At 38.9% G+C, this 16,733-nt stretch overlaps 1 protein-coding gene across 3 annotated transcripts in view; it reads left to right on the forward strand.

Annotated features, from left to right (window-relative positions):
* The window catches only part of LOC105198730 (wiskott-Aldrich syndrome protein family member 3), a 32,847-nt gene that overhangs the window by 11,724 nt on the left and 4,390 nt on the right, over window positions 1–16,733 (forward strand). For 2 of the 3 annotated variants that reach the window (XM_011165563.3, XM_011165562.3), the window contains exons 2-8: window positions 13,220–13,566; window positions 13,701–13,854; window positions 13,941–14,055; window positions 14,291–14,323; window positions 15,380–15,678; window positions 15,849–16,153; window positions 16,269–16,688. In XM_011165563.3, coding sequence (XP_011163865.1) covers window positions 13,293–13,566; window positions 13,701–13,854; window positions 13,941–14,055; window positions 14,291–14,323; window positions 15,380–15,678; window positions 15,849–16,153; window positions 16,269–16,688 — 1,600 coding nt within the window. In that variant the 5' untranslated portion in view covers window positions 13,220–13,292. The remainder of the gene's footprint in view (window positions 1–13,219; window positions 13,567–13,700; window positions 13,855–13,940; window positions 14,056–14,290; window positions 14,324–15,379; window positions 15,679–15,848; window positions 16,154–16,268; window positions 16,689–16,733) is intronic. The other variant, XM_011165564.3, reaches the window with a different exon arrangement.

The following is a 16,733-nucleotide window of genomic DNA, read 5'->3' on the forward strand; positions in this document are numbered from 1 at the left end:
TGATTGTGATTTTATCACGAATTTTATATGGTTGCGGTTTAATCCGTGTTTATACGAAGACCTATGTAATTGAGCCTTATGAGAAAGAGAAAGAGAGAGAAAAAGAGACCGCGTGCTCGCGCAAACTAGGCTAAGAGACGCCGCATTCGTTGACACTGTTACAGTTATTGGCATTGCTCAATAGGCATTGCGTATTTGAGTCCGCATGAACTGAACATTTCGATCCAGTATGAAAGGGAAAAACAACCGTGCTAATTTTAACTACATTATTAGATAAGATACTTAATTATTTTTCTCGGTTAAATTTATGAGATATCCGTTTCTGTCGCCTTCCGAGAAATGCAAAATCCCTTTCATAAAAAATGTTACAAATCAATCTTGTAATTATTTAGCGCTAACGAGATACGAGATATTTTTTATATTTTTAGATTACCGTTTTCTTTGACTTTTTTTATCGTTTTTTTTTTTTTTTTTTTTTTTACTGTTACCGTTCGAGAAAGCACATGTATTTTAATGTGTATGATAGATGTAAGTGTTTACAGTGTATCGAACTCGAGCCCGTGAGTTCGCTTAACAATGAGTCCAAGTGATCGTGCGAATCAGTCACCTGGGCGGAAATCTCTTTGAAAAGTTGTAAGAGTTTTTCCATTGAACAATTTATTCGCCGTTTTACTATTGTGCACATCCGAGGTTTCGCGTGTGCAGCTCGCATTCTTTTTACGCGCAGTCAGGAAATTTATTTAAAGCGAGACTGCACGCGTTGTGTTTGGCTCGCGATATCTTCGCGTATAAATGAGATAACGCGGAAGCGTGTCCGCAGAACGAACCGCCGCTATTCCACGATGAAAGAAAGCGCGATCTGCTGTAAGCTCCGCTTGTGATTCACGAGAGTGTCAACGAGAGGGATATTTCGATCGCAAATATTGGGCAGAGATAAGCAGATTGCGGAATCTTATCGCTTGGCGAATTAACACGGTAGCAAATTAGTAACGAGTTTATCGAATCCACGCAGGACAAAAAGCTTGCGACGAAAACATGAGCCGGTAATAAATATTTTATAATAACAGGTGTCACTGATAAATTATTGCTTCGAAAGAAAAATTTGAGAGATCTAAAAGAAATTAAGATTGAATCAGATGAGTGCTTTAACATTCTCTTCAACATTCGAAGAAGCTTAATCTCGTTGATTAAAAGTATTACGATCTGTCACGTGACATACCTGTGGATGCTGCATACAGAAAAATATCAATTCCATTGCTATAAAAAAAGCGATGGCTAAATTTTTTTTTAAGCGAATATCAGTTATCTTTAACAAAAAATATTTTCTTGATAATTGTCTTGAAATTTATTCTTTACAAATTAAAAAAAAAACTCGTTGAACATTATCATCCTCAAAAAAGAATTTATAATTCTTCGAAGAACATTACAAAATGTTATCGAAGAAAAAAATGAGAAATAATGAGCAAGTCAGATTTCTTTTTTAATTTATGGTTAAGAATTTAGTTTTAACTTAATGTTAAAGTTAAACAGCTTCCAACTTAACTTTAATATTTTTTTATTTGAAATATTAACAGGATCGGAATATATTTAGAATGTATTTTGAATAAATCTGACGCTTACGACGAATTCATGAAACATTTATCAAGTAATTAAATATATTTTTCTGCGTGTGCGCAGAAGTTTATTTTAAATAAATACTATTATACTTCAATGTGTTCCAAGTAAAATGAGATAAGTGTATTTTTAGGCTATCGCGAAATCATTCTTTGATAAGGAGAAATTCTTTGTAAAGATAACAAAAAGACACTTAAAGAAATCGTTTTTTTTTTCAGCAGATGAGAATAATATTTTTCCGCGTACGCAAATCTGTCTCGTTAAAAATCAATTAACGGGAGCTGAACCATCAGTTAAAATAGATAGCGGGAGAGAGAAAGAGTTTTATGGTGATGGACGTCGATACAATCGAGTTTCGATCCTGTCGCTCTCACTGCGTAGGCGTACGCTGACGCAGCGTCATTTCATAGTCTTTATCGTTATCAGCGCACGCCCCATGAAGAAGAACGACAATTTCGACAAAGGCGCGTGCTCTCTCGCTGATTTATCGCGATTTATCAGTCACAATCAATTACGCTAATTACTTATATGTGACTCGAGAGGCGCAGTAGCCAAGTATATTTTTCGTAAGGTGCATCCTTTCTTGAGCGAGGCGCTGGAGCGTATCCTTACGAAGGAGAATGCTTCTTTAAAAATAAACTATTGTCCTCTTTAAATAAATCGATGTTAATGGAAGATACGGAGGGAGAGAATAGATTTTTCCGATTAAAGTAATTTAATAAATTAACGTGCACTTGATATTTATCTTTAAGGATGTTTGGGTCATCTCAAAACATTATCAGAAATATAAAAATGTCATAAAAGTATCTGTGTAAAATTTCAGCACAATTCACTTATTGGTTTAAAAGTTTTTTATGTATTTTTTATTTTTATGTGAAATCGCAGTACTTATTTGCAAATTTGGTGGGGAAGTAGCATTACCGATTAAATAAAAATTTTTACGTGTACCAATAAAACTCTAATAAATATTCGTGCTAAAATTTATTTAGATCCACTTACTCGTTTAAAAGTAATTCACTTTAAAACTGCAGCAAAATATAATAATTTTTGCCATAGAAATCATTATATATTTAAATTAAATTTTTTTTTCTTCTACGCAGCCAGTTTCAGGGCCAAAATTCTTTATTGTTGATTAGGAAAAAAGAATAGACCCAGAGAGAAGCATTCAAATTTCGATAACCTTTAGCTCGTATTGTACAGCCAAAGCATCCCTAACGAAGATATCGACATTTTCATCTGTAAAAATCGCTTTTTTCGAGCATCGAGAGCTTTCGCGATTGGAAACGGCTGCGCGGGTCTAGGCTCATACTTGAGAAATCTGTGGAAAACAAGGGATTGTACGAATGCTACACTGTAGTTAGGTTAATTCCGTACCAGCACAGTGTGGTGCACTGACCTTTAGCACGTACGGTTCGACTCCGTAGTCCTTTGGGGGTCTACGATCTTCAAAGTTTCCGGCACGAGACACCGTACGTGAATATTTTCCGAGTTCGTAGTAGAAAGGAAGATAATCGTTTCGGCACCGCTTCGACAGGGTCATTGTCTCAATATCATTGTCCGCTCTCACCCAATTTACCGTTCTAATCTGTAAAAGTCGCCTCTCTATTTAAGAAAGAGGATTAAATCTGTCCGCGGAGATGCGCATCTGCCGCACTGCGAAGCGAACTTGTGCGTGCACTTGCATTCACACTCACGTACCACGCATACACGTAGGTATATACGCGACTCGTAAGACCGGGATGCATCCGAGGTCGACGTCTCCGCACTCACCATGACGAATGTTACTCGATACTTTGCGCTACTGTCCACTCGCGGTCAAGCTTTTTGTTTCCCGGATTCTCTCTCTCTCTCTCTTTCTCTCTGGTCCTTCCTTTCTCAAGACTTCTTTGCTTCTTCTGGTAATTAGTCTCGTTTGAAGAACGCTTTTGTATCCTTTGGATCGTGAGTCGCCCGTCGGAGTACCACATATTTTGTTACTTTTTCCTTTTTTCGAAAGTTATGTAAAATTTTAGAATTTTGTTTAACTCGATCCGACTTGGATAGCTTTTAAATAATAATTTTTGCTAGGCGTGTTTTTTCAAGACGATATATAAAAAATAAAATTGATTTAAATGTCTAATTTTAGATAAAATCATCATATATTAATGCCTTGGGCGATACAATCTTTATATTCTTTAATAAATAATAATTTTAAAGCTTTACGTAAATATTTATTATATTTTAGAAAATATATTGTACGAATTATGATTTACGTAATAAAAATATTATTTAAAAAAATTAAATTAGCATTATTGAAAAATTACTAATTTAAAAAATAATATTTCAATAAACGTTGGCTATATTACATAAAATATTTTTTATACTCGGTGGATTATTTACTTAACAGAAAAATTATGTTTTTTTAACAAATAAATACCTTTTGTTAAAAAAAAAAAATATGATTATGTGCAAACACATGGTTTACTAAAATTAAAGAAAATTTTTTCGGTATATTTTTTCTCAGTGTACGAAAAGATTTGCTTTAACTATTCATATAATTTTTACGTATCTTACATCGAAGCATTTTAAAAAGTAACGTTACGTGATATATCACTTCGATGCATCTGCCATAAAATGCCGTGTAAAACTTACTCTTATTTTCTTAGAAAAACTACAGTCAATTGGTTTGAAATGTTAATGTGATGTTAATTTTAAATATGTATAATTTTAATGATTTTTGAATTGTACCTCCTTAAGCACGAAATTCTAACAAATAATAATTGAACATTTCTACTTTATTCAACCAAGAATAATTAATACGCAAGATTTTTGTGTAATATTATACATCTACGAGCAGATATTGGAAAAATTTTGTTAATGATGGAAAATTAAATGTAGGAGGGTTAAATATGTAGAGCCTAAAAAAAATTTAAATAGAAATTTAACGCGGCATAAATTTACATTATGCTTCATAGTGGGGAAACTTTTACGAATAACTTCTAATGTGGAGATTTGCGGATGTAGTAGCAACTACCATTGACTCGGTGAACGAGTTTCTCGCTCCTTAACGTACTCCTTGCTTTTGAAAATTCTTTTTTTAATGCCAGAACAAGGTTAACCAACCGGTTTCCGACATTCGATTCCCCTCGATCGAACACGCCGATTTCCAGCGCGCGGCGCAGTTTACGATATCGCGTATGACAGAAATACATATTGCGTGAGACAGCAACCGGAAGTGCATACTCGTCGAACGCACTCGAGAGATTCTTTAACGCCCGTATATTTAGCCTTGCGGATCCTTGAATCCTCGAATTCTCGCGTAAATCTGTAAGTCTTTCGTATTCATAATTCGAAAGACGTCAGATTTCACGAACTTTGTATTTCGCAAATTTTTTTTATTTGCAAACTTTGGTTTACATTTATGCTCGATCGTTCAAACTTTTTTTCATATAAATTCTCGGCGTTGCAAGTTTTTAACTTTTATATTTTTATTGATTCCTGGTGCGTGAGGTTCGTTTGAAGATCTTGAAGATTTTTCGAAACGAAGACTTGCATTCGTCCAACGCGGGGTATGACGTCATTCACTTTGTTATCGAGGGGTTGTACGTAGTTCCGTCGGAGGTATCGAAGAAACCGACGCGTTGCACACCCCCGACGCACGTTCCCGCTGACTTAGTTCGGGGCGAGGGTCGACGAAAATATCTTCAGGGTTCTTTATGCGTTGAAGAGCGCGTGGTGCGCTCCGTTGTTTCAACGTAACGGGGTTCGCGGTTCGTCGTCGTCGAAATCGTTTGATTCCACGCCCGTATGGAAAGGAGCTATTGAAATGTCACGTATAGTATTATGAGACATTACCATTCATTACTATTGGAATGAATAGTTTATTACTCAGCTACTATTCGGAATGAATAGTTACTACTCGAAACTATTCGCCAATAGTTTTAAATAGTCTTTTATATGTATAATTTTAATGATTTTTGAATTGTACCTCCTTAAGCACGAAATTCTAACAAATAATAATTGAATATTTCTACTTTATTCAACCAAGAATAATTAATACGCATCGTAATCATGTAGTATTATATGGAACATTACTATTCACGCACGTAGTTGGCAATAATTGTTACTATTCAAGTCACTAGAAATTGAACAGTAACTATTAGACACATGAATAGCTCTCAGTAGTTCCTTTCCACACCTAGGTTTAGAGAATTCGAGAAACACAGAAAAAGTCAGAGCACTGAAACATTAATTCAGTTAGTTTAGTTAAATAAATGATCAAATGAATTTTGTAGTTGATTATTGATTATTTTTTTACCAACAACTCATTTGGTTATAAGCTGTGTAAAAACGATCGTTTGGTTAATCAGATCATTTGGTCGAAACAACTACATATTTAATAATTATAATTAGAAAATTCATTTGATCACTGATTAGCTAAACGTTATGGTTTAGTCGGCGAATATTTCTCTCGGTGAGGAAGGAAGGAGGAACTGCAACGATTCGCTTTGGTTTTCGTTTGTCGGTGTTTCGGGACACCCTGTATAAATCATCTGCTTTCACTCGACGGTATGTCGAGCGTGATATCGAGAGCGTGAAATTCGAGGCGCGTCAAATCGAGATTCGGCGCGAGCCGATCGTTAATTGTCGTCGGGCACGGCGAGCAAATCGATCCTCGGCATTCGCCGTCTTGCTCGGCCGCAAGACATATTGATCAAGCTGCTGAAGTCGACGAGGACGTATATATAAATGCGAGCCTATCGCTAGCCGCGCTTCGAGCGGAATCTAGCATGATTTTATCAGATAAAACTAGATTGCTTGTTGGCCGTTACGCAACCTTAATATCGTGTAAAGATATATATTAAAGGAAAAAATTGACGAGAGAGTCTGCGATTAATTTCAAAAAATCTTGAAAGTCAAGATGAATATTTGTATAAATATATAATACACTAAAAAAAAAAAGAAAAACAGTTTGGTAATAATAATCAAGCCTTGCTGATGGTTGCTAAGCTTTGGCGAAATAATTTTAATTAAAAACGCACGGATAATATATTACCAAATATTAATTATTGTTTAGTATCAATGTCATATTCGATTACTGTTAATATAATTATAAATTGTTACTAAATATTTGATTGTGTTAATGAATTTAATTGAAATTATTTTAGCAAAACTTAATAATTATTATTAAACCTTTTTTTTCCCCAATGTAATAAATAATTCAGAAATCTTATAAATAAAAATGTGACACGTGACAGTAGATCGTTTGCAAGACTGAATTTTTAGACAGCGTTTTCGTAAACATTTTGCAAATGTAAAACATTCACCGTCTTGAAAAGCTCAAGTTTCAATCTAAATTTAAAGAATAGAAATGTCTCCTAAGGATTTAAAGATTTCTTACCAGATTGACAAATCCCAAAATAAAGAAATTCTAAAGGTCAAGATGTTTTCTCGAAGACCAGGGAATTCCTGATGAATCGCGAGAATTAAGTAACAGCTCGTCAGATTTCACCGAAGTTATGTGAGGAAAACGGGTGAAAACCGGGTGGAAGCTACGGCCTCGGGTCTAACAGCTGCCTACGGCAGATCGACATTTTTTTTTCTTTCTTTTTCAAACGACGTCACTAATGCCACTAATGAGAAACGAGAGCCTTTACCTACGTGCTTCAAATCTAGTTAGATTTAGCTCGAGCGAAAGAGAAGTGCGGCTCTAAGCATATCCCGCCCATAAAAAGTCGCGCTGGCCTACTTTTATACGTATCTGAAGCTTAAAAAAAAAGAAAACAGTAGAAACGAAGCGAATGCGTAAGGATGTATGGGACATTTCTCAAAACATTGAGCAAATTGTTAAAAACATGGCAGATTGTTTTATATTCCATTTAAAAGTGGTAGCAAAAATTTGGCAGCGATTTCCCATCTGGATAAAAAATAATTTCAACAAAAAGTGGACATGTGTTCTAATGAAAAAATCATTAATAGTGAAATAATGAAAAAAAGAATCTGAATTTTTTAATTTTTAAGTGCTTTAAATATCCAAGATGATTTATGTAAAGTTTTATTGCGATGCAAAGATCAGATTCTGTAAGATAAACAAAACTTATTTATTTATTTATTTACAAAATAACTAGACAATCACAATAAAACTTTATAGGTAAAGTACTTGCACAAAAGAACTGAGATTTTTCTTAATGTCGAAAAAAAAAATCACTTTTAATGACAAATAGAGTACGCTCTAAAAATGTGTTATTAAATAAAAGTGTATAATCTTATTCACGCAACCTTCATACGTATACAGTTTATTTAAAATACTAAAAAAAAAAAATATCAAACAAATTTCTAAATTATATTTACTTTGCGGGAACTGTGTCCTATACATCTTAAAGCTGACAGATTATCATTATCCTCTCGTAAATATATTTTATGTTGCGATAGAGGAGAGCGTCGCACAACAAAGATACAACCATCTCTTATTTATTTATTTTTTTATCGTAATGTCGCAGACGAAAAGTGAGTTTCGGCGGTCGCTGCACTTCCATCAGTTCCCTAACGTATATATACAAAATGCAAGATGGTGCTGGTGCTTACACACAACAGGCGGGATATAAATATCTCTCTCTCTCTCGGCCGGGCAATCTCCGAGAGCAGCGCCGCAGCTTTTCAGCACGTTGCTCCCGTAACGCATAAACGTCGATATAATTTATTCAACCTGTCGTTTTAGTGATCTCAACGACTCACATCCTTCCCTTATCAGTGACCCGAATACGAACCCTCTTTCTCTTTCTCTCTCTCTCTCTCTCTTTTTCTCTCTCTTTTTCTGTTGCCCCTGTCGCCTCTTCTGGCTGGGCTGGCTCTCACGCCTTAATTATCTGCGCATGGCTAATAATCCGCCCACACACGCTCGATGAAAATTATTTTATAAATAAACGAAGGAAAGACCGGATGTACGGTTTTTAAATTATCAAGTCTGTTAAAATTAAAAATTTCTAAAGAGATGAATTACGCGAAACAATCTTGTACGGTACAGTCGAATCAAATCTGTTGAACGACTTTAGTTTGTTCGCGAGCAGAGGAACGCGCGATCGACGAGCATTTTCTTGCATTTTCTCGGAACATCGCGGCTTTAATGTAATCCCGAGTGACGGGGAATAACATTTCGCGGATGGAAGATGGAATCCTAGATGCACGTGTCCCGCGATTGCGAAATCACCGCACGTCGCGGCATTAGCATAAACTCTTTGTTGTCAGCGACGTTGTGGCCAAGTCGGATCGCGCCTTCGATCGCTCGATATCGTCTCGGCTCTAATGCGTCGGTATGCGCGATATCTCCTCGGTTTAAACTTTACGTGAGGGACTTAAAACGTCGACGCGGAGATTTCTCCTCCAGCAGACCCGTTTCACGCCCGCGCGAGCTTTTACGACGCGACGACGTAAATAAAAGGCGCGAGGCGAAGACGGCAAGGTGCAGTAAAAATAAACGCAGGTGCCGATCATTTCGAATTTCCAATTTTTATAATAATAGTAAGTCACATTTGTTTCGCGAACTCAGTGTCAACGTTAACTATTCTTGATGCTAAACATTGCTATCGTCGTTTCTAAGAAAATGTCTTGGAAAGAAAGGAGAAATTTAAAGGGCGAATTCTTTCCCCTCGCAGACCGAGCGATAATCTCAGAAGAATATCTGTCAAAGTCGCAGAACGTTGCATCGATTTGTGCGCAGGGGGTAGTGACCTTGCGTTTCTTGCGTACACGAACTTGTTTTACGCGTGACCATATGGTCGACATGTGCATTCCCTGCTCCAACCGCCGCACGTGTGCACCAGGATGCGGCCGCGAACGAGCGTGAATAATCGGTGGAATCAGCGTCGCGTCTTAGTCATTGTCATTTGTCGCTCGCCATTGTCGAGCGAATTTAAAGCAGATTGAGCTGTTCGGTCCATTTTGTCAGTTTTTTTTTTTTTTTTTTTAAATAGAAAAACTCCCACTTTCACAATTTTACGGACATTTATCTATATTAAATCGCAGGGGTCCGCGAGATTACGGGGACTCCAAAAATTACGCGTGATTTATGCACGATTTTCCTACACTGAGAAAAGAATTTGATAACAGCTACCAAATATTGAGCGAAATAATGGCAGTTAAATATTTCGTTAATATAGTCAAAAATAATTTTACAAAATTTTACAAAAACAATTAAACATTGAATTTAGTAATATTTACAAAATTATTCTTGTAAAATTTAGTGAAATTATTTTGACTATATTAACGAAATATTTAATTGCCATTATTTTGCTCAATATTCGATAGCTATTACTAAACTCTTTTCTTCAATGTAAAAGAAGTTATTTCTTCTTCCGTAGAGATTAGCCTTTGACGAATCATAAGATTCTCGACGCTTTCATCGAGACGTTACTTTATTGTTTAAATGTATCTTGTTTTGTGTCCATTGATTGACAAAATACATGAAATTTGCGACGGAATTCTTATCGAATTTGCACACATTTCGAAATCCCGAGCGGGAAAGTCGACGCAGAATTTGTGTATCGATGCATTCATTGACGAAATAAATTCTAAAATACAGAAACAAGATCCCGGAATCTCAATCGAATTATTATTTATTGCGAGATTCCCTCGGGAAAGCTGGGACGCGGAATTTGCTTATTCGACACTTCGAGCGCCGAGGGTATCGCGATATCGTTAGCTCCGCTGCAGATGCAGCCGCGATTGAATGCAGCTCTGAAATAGGTGCAACGCGGGCGACCCGGCGGATACGTTGCGAGTAAGTCTTTCCGGTTTCTACTCGCCGAACCGATGATGGTGGTGGTATTAGCAGCAGCAGCGGCGGCAGGCAGCGAGTACTCGTAAGCCGTGTACTGTGACGTAGTAGTGACCTTTCAGCCTCAGGATACTGCCTGCCTTATGCAAGCCCTGCTGCAGCGTGTCTGCGGTTTCATTCACAATGAGACTCACGCGAGAATCTCGCCGCGCGCTCGGTCCCTGTTAGCACGAATGCTTAAGTTTAACAGGCCAACGCTTATCCGAATGCCACGAGCACTGATTCACATTAGCGAGCAAACAGGAAGCATTTAAAACGCGCTACTACCTATACAGACGCATGGTGAATAATTAATTGAGACGGGGAATAAAATACATTTTTCAGAAATATTCGGTGCCGAGGTTATAACTTCGAACTTCAACGTCACTTCTCAATTGGGATTAATTTTACATTGCTTTGAAGGATAATTACAACTTTCTGATATCGGGAAGCCGCGAATTCAGCGATCAATTGGATTCTAATTACTGTAATTCGATGGTTAGGTAGATTGCGTCTTGTATTTTCACGTCAAATATAAAATCCGGAAATCCAGAGTTAATTTTTTTTTTGCGTGTGAATTCGCCTCGGTATCCCACGTAATCTTTCATTAACCGGACCACGCGATAAAATCGCATAACGCCGACAGATTCGTTATGCAATTTTATCGCTCGATTGGGTTCTTTCGATTTAACGGCCGCGAAGTGAATCGCGTTTTATTAATCTCGCAATGTCTGGTTTGTGTTCGATGGCTAAATGACTGCTCGACTACGTGGGAGCCTAATGAAATGCAGATACACCCGCGTGACAAGGGTTAAAGACTATATGGTGACTCACGGTTGTGCCCCATATGGTCGATTGAGCCGCCCTGTGTGATTCGCCTGAGGATCGATCGGAATGAATATTTCATAATTAACGTTTTCACCAACGCCGATTATAAATAATAATTTTAAATTTTACGAATATATCGTTTGCAGACTTGCATTAATTATCCTACATTGAAAGAAAAAATTACTAGATTTTTCATTCAATATTTATTCAAATAGTTGCAATGAATTATTTCTAAATATCTGTTTAGTACAAGAACCACTAATTTAACCGTCATTTTTTTGTATTTGAAATAAGTAAATATTTCATTGCAACTATTCAAACAAATATTGATTAAAATTCAATAATCTTTTCTCTCAGTTTAGTCGACGAAGTTTCAAGGCAGTTTTGATAAGCAGCTGTAGTTAATCTTGGAATTAAAATAAGGTGATTTTTTTGTTTTATTAAAAACTTTTTCTACAGTAAAGTCGAACGTAATTTCTTCATGATCGATAAAGTAAAAAGAAGTTCGGTGGGAACTAATAACGAGGTACGAAAAATGAGTGAGTCGTACTTCCTGGCTTTCAGAAGGATATTATTAGCCGTGTCGAAGGGGCTTTTCACAGTTCTCCTCCGCAGGTGCAACATCCGGCGGGGTAGCTCCATTCGCTCGTTTTACGGGAGCTAATTGCTAATTAGGAGGCACAATAGCGGTTACGCTGCGACTTCGCTGTTGTCGAAGTCGTCATGTTTGGTCACGGTTATATTCTTGACCCTGGCACATGATTCAAACGATGTTTGTTGACGGCCATTATGCCGGCATTATATCGGCATTGCCTGCTGCGTTGCTTCGTTCCTCTGAAAGTAGAGCTGATAAGCTCGATTTGGCTTTATATATAACCGAGAAAATTGCCAGAAGGAGCCGAGAACGAGGAGCAATTACAAGATAACTGTATAAATGAGATTTCTCAAATTTATAACGTGATTCGGTGTAATAATTACAATAAATAATCCTTAAATTCTTCAACCAGGCAAATCGATGAAATGTAATTGGAAAATGCGACTTTTTGAACTCTCCAATCTTTTGCCGCGTAATAATCGCGTTGTAATTTGAATTAATGATCAATATTACATCTTGGCAGCGATGCTACGCGTTAATAATAAAAAAAAAAAATAAATGAAAAGAATCGCGTTTGCGTTACTCACAGACCGCGGTCGGAAAAGAAGTAAGTCGACCGATATAGCCACCTTGCTAATGGCAGTTAGCCGCGCGCGATAAGATATTATCGTTATCACTTGCGACGGTCCACGATTGCGTAATGCGCGTGTCCCATTGCGTGCGTACGCGAGTGTTTGCCGTGAAGCGCGGAAAAAGAAAAAACTCGAATGAGTCCCCAGCGCGACAAGTGGAAGTGCAAACGATAAGAATTGATAAGAGTTTTCCTTTTTCTAATTGACTCTTTTCGCGCTTTCGCAGCGAAATCCGCGAGATTTGCACAGTTCTCGTAATTTATCTCACTCGACTCTCTTACCACTTGCACGCTGTCGGATGTAGCAAGAGCTGGATCAAAGGGATGTCACCCGAATGAATGAAACATTCATCTCGTTAGGGACTGTACCCTCGGGATTTTAGACCGTCACTGTTCCACGGTTGTCGAGCTTTCCTCGATAATTACTCGCGAAATCACGCTGCGAATAATTCAAATCTGCGGGTGATGAACTTCATCGGGTTCTCAAACGTATGTAAAGCTGCGCTGTCGCGAATGCATATAGGATCTCGCTTAATTATTCCGAAGCTAATCTAAACCGCTGACGAAAAACATTGCAATAGTTTTTGCAAGAACTTATTATAATGTTTTATGATAATGTTCATTTGAATTAAATATCATATTTTTGATATCACACTAAGTCGCAGTTTTCGAGCGACTTATGTAAACTCTATAGAATTCTGTGAATTTGGATTCTGATGTGATAATTGATGTCTGATGATAGTCCTTAATGGGGTTTCAGGTCTCGAGAGAGCGGTGAGTGAGTTGCCGCGAGGAGGAGTCAGGAGGAGGAACAAGCAGCCGGCAAGCCGAAGATGCCGCTTCTGAAGCGACTGGTGGAGCCCGTGCACGTGGCACGTGGCACCATCCCTGATGACTTTCCGTTGCCATCCGAACTCGAGGCAGCCACCAATGGCACCTTGGCCAACATTATCAGACAGCTTTCCAGCCTGTCGAGGCACGCCGAGGATCTGTTCGGCGAGCTGGCGAGAGAAGCGCACGGATTGAGCGATCGAGCGAATTCCCTGCAGGCTAGGATAGACCGTTTGGCCGTGAAGGTCACCCAGTTGGACAGTAACGTCGAGGAAGGTACGTGACACGTTCTTGCTTCTATTCGCACAGTAAATTGTGAAACAAAGTAATTGAAATGAGCAAGAGAGATAGTAAAGTTGTCGCGAATTAGATGAAGATCTAACGTTGAGGTCTCTTCGTTTTCTGCGCAGTCTCGTTGCAAGATATACACATGAGGAAAGCCTTCAAGAGTTCCGTGGTGTTTGATCAACAAGTCGTCTCCAGGGATACGATGCCGACGGCGATGCTGGAAACGTATCACCAATGCGACACGCCACCGCCCCTGGACAAGCTTAACGTTTACAGGTAATTGGGGGCGTCAGTTAATTAACATCAATTTGAGTGATTTAATTCGGAAATGATTGAGATATTGATTATTTTCTCGACTTCAGGGAGGATGGTAAGGACGGCTTGAAGTTCTACACCGATCCGAATTACTTCTTCGATTTGTGGAGTCAGGAAATGCTCAAGGACACGGAGAAAAAACTACACGATCGAGGAAAGAAGGTAGGAATCGTCGCAGGATAATACATTCAAGAAGCGCACCTCGATAATTATTGTATTATTATATCGTCTCGTGTTCTGAAATCTAAACGATTGCAGATCAAGTCAAGTCTAATAATATTTGATCTTCGAAATTGCCGAGGTGCGCAAATTTGTAGACCGAACTAGTTTCTCATGATTACTTAACGTGTCTAATGCTGCGATTCTAACTATTGAATTACTGTCCCGTTCGTTGTAGAGCGAGTCTGAATATGCCGAACCGTTCAGAGAGGCAAGTCGATGGTTTGGATCTTTGTAGTTTCTTTTTAATCTCTCTCTTATCCCTCTTACGAAACATCCAATAGTATCTCAGTGAATCGATTGATCGCCATCAACCACTTCACTCTCATCACATAATCACCCTCTCTGTGGTTTATTCTTTCATTAACCGACATTTTTGCGCGCTGATATAGAGACTGACGCTATAGATGCTCGCTTTCTCGAAGTTATGTAGTTGTGCTAATAGCCACGCGTTTTCTCAGTGGCGACATATTTACTTTGCGTAGATCGAATGCGAATAGACTTCCTTGTTGAAGTCTAAAATTTGTCGACCTTCTCGCCAGCGAGATTGAAAAGGAAAAGTTCCATCTACGCAGGGCCTGATCTTGACTCGAAACCCTTCCTAAACCTTTCTACCGAATTGTGTTTTTTTTTTCTTTCTTTGATACTCGAAACAAGCCTCTCACACTTACTGTCACTTTGTGGACACTTATGTAATGCCGTTCTTTGCAATTTTCATGCAAGTTTTGAATGTATTTTATAGAACTGCGTTATACTCATCATCCACTGACTCATCATCGATCAACACTGATACCTCCACGATCTCGATCATCTCATCGTCCATTTCAGGATTATCTCATCTTCATCTTTGCCATGTTTGTTGCGCAGAAAATAAAAGTGTTACCGTGAACGAGAGGAATAATATATTTTTTCTCATGATATAATTCTTATTGCGAAAAATTTGGAAATAATAATTTCACGGGATCCCACTTTTATTTTCTGCATATATTCGTTCGTATCCCACTTAACAATTGATCTAGTAAATTCTGATTGGCTTAGAAACGATCGCTTGTAAATAACGTTGAGACAAAACGTTAAAACATCTTTTCCTCTCCAATTACAACTAAATGCAAAATTCATTAAAGCCTTTGTTCCTAATCGCTGGATCAATCGTTGGGATATTCTTGATTTAAACAGATTGTGCTTGACTTACATGCGATGCACCTTGTTTGTTGTTCTTTTCGCGTTATGCATTTTAAATTGTTTTGTTTTTTTTTTCGCGAAACAGCCGCACAGGCCTCGGAATGAGGGTGGCGGCGGAGGTGGCGGCAGACACAAGAAGCGTGTGAGACAACCACATAATACGAGGGAACGACAACGGCAACTGGCCGTCGGCCATGGCGAATATATCATGCCGACGCAGGGGGTGCAGTACAGGGCGCCACACAATGTGCAGCCCGATGACGCGCTGCTGGGAATGGTAATGACGGATCCCAGGCCACCTAGGCCCAACAGCATCGAACTGCGACGAAGCTACCCTCCAGAAGAACAGCATCTCTACAGCCCGCCGTCTTCCGATCTTTACAGGTGGAAATATCGCTACGCGTAGCTAATGATAATAATCTAACTGACAATTCTAAAACAATAGTTTTCAAATAATAGCGCATTAATAAGCAGGAATACTTTTAATCCATGCTCCTACTTTTATTTACAGGTTTACACCTTTATACGTAATTAATAATTTTCTCTCACTGCAGGGGAACAAATTATATGACTCAGGGCTACGATGATCCATATGGTACGCATTATGCCTCGGGTCAAGCGCCGCCCGGCAGCGACGCGTATCAGAGTCCTGGCGGTCAGAGCACTCCAAGCAGGGGCGGTAGGTCGCGACCGTCGCAGCCGCCACCGGCGCCACCGAGCAACGCTTCCAGCAATTCCACGCCCACGGTGGCATCCGCCAACAACACTCCTACCAGAGGAAGATCCATGAGCACCGGCAGGGATACCTTGCCGCCACCTCCCCCGCCACCAGGAGAAACTATGTCTCCTTCTATGAACGGTACGTGATAATTAATTATATTAATTATCATTATTGATTCAAGATTATTTATAATGATTTTTAAAAGATGAGAATAATAACTTATTTTACACGACCTTTCGCGTTAACATTTCAGGCTCCATACCGCCGCACTTGCTGAACAGGAGCGGAAGTCGGTCGGATAGTCCTCTACCAAGCCAACGTTCGACGCCAACGCCACCGAATCATGCAGGCCAGTTGGGTACGGACGAGACGGATCCAGCACCCCAGGATCTTCCGCCACCTCCGCCCACTCCGGATCCTACCCCGCCAAGACCTATTTCACCTCCATGCAACATCCCGCCTCCTCCACCACCACCGCCTCCTCCACCGGTCGCCAACGGACCCATAGCGCCATTGCCGTTAACAAACGGCGATATCGCGAAGATGATCGCGACCAATCCTCCGAAGCTAAAGCCTGTGAAGAGCATTGTAGACGGCCAGCTAAGGAAACCCGTCAACCCGAATATCCCAATTGTCGACCCGCGAAACGACTTGCTCAAAGCAATTCGCGATGGTAAATTTATATCAGATTTTATGACTTTTAATAAAGAAAGATTAA

The sequence above is a fragment of the Solenopsis invicta genome, chromosome 14 (assembly GCF_016802725.1).
Source record: "Solenopsis invicta isolate M01_SB chromosome 14, UNIL_Sinv_3.0, whole genome shotgun sequence".
Taxonomy (NCBI): Eukaryota; Metazoa; Arthropoda; class Insecta; order Hymenoptera; family Formicidae; genus Solenopsis; species Solenopsis invicta.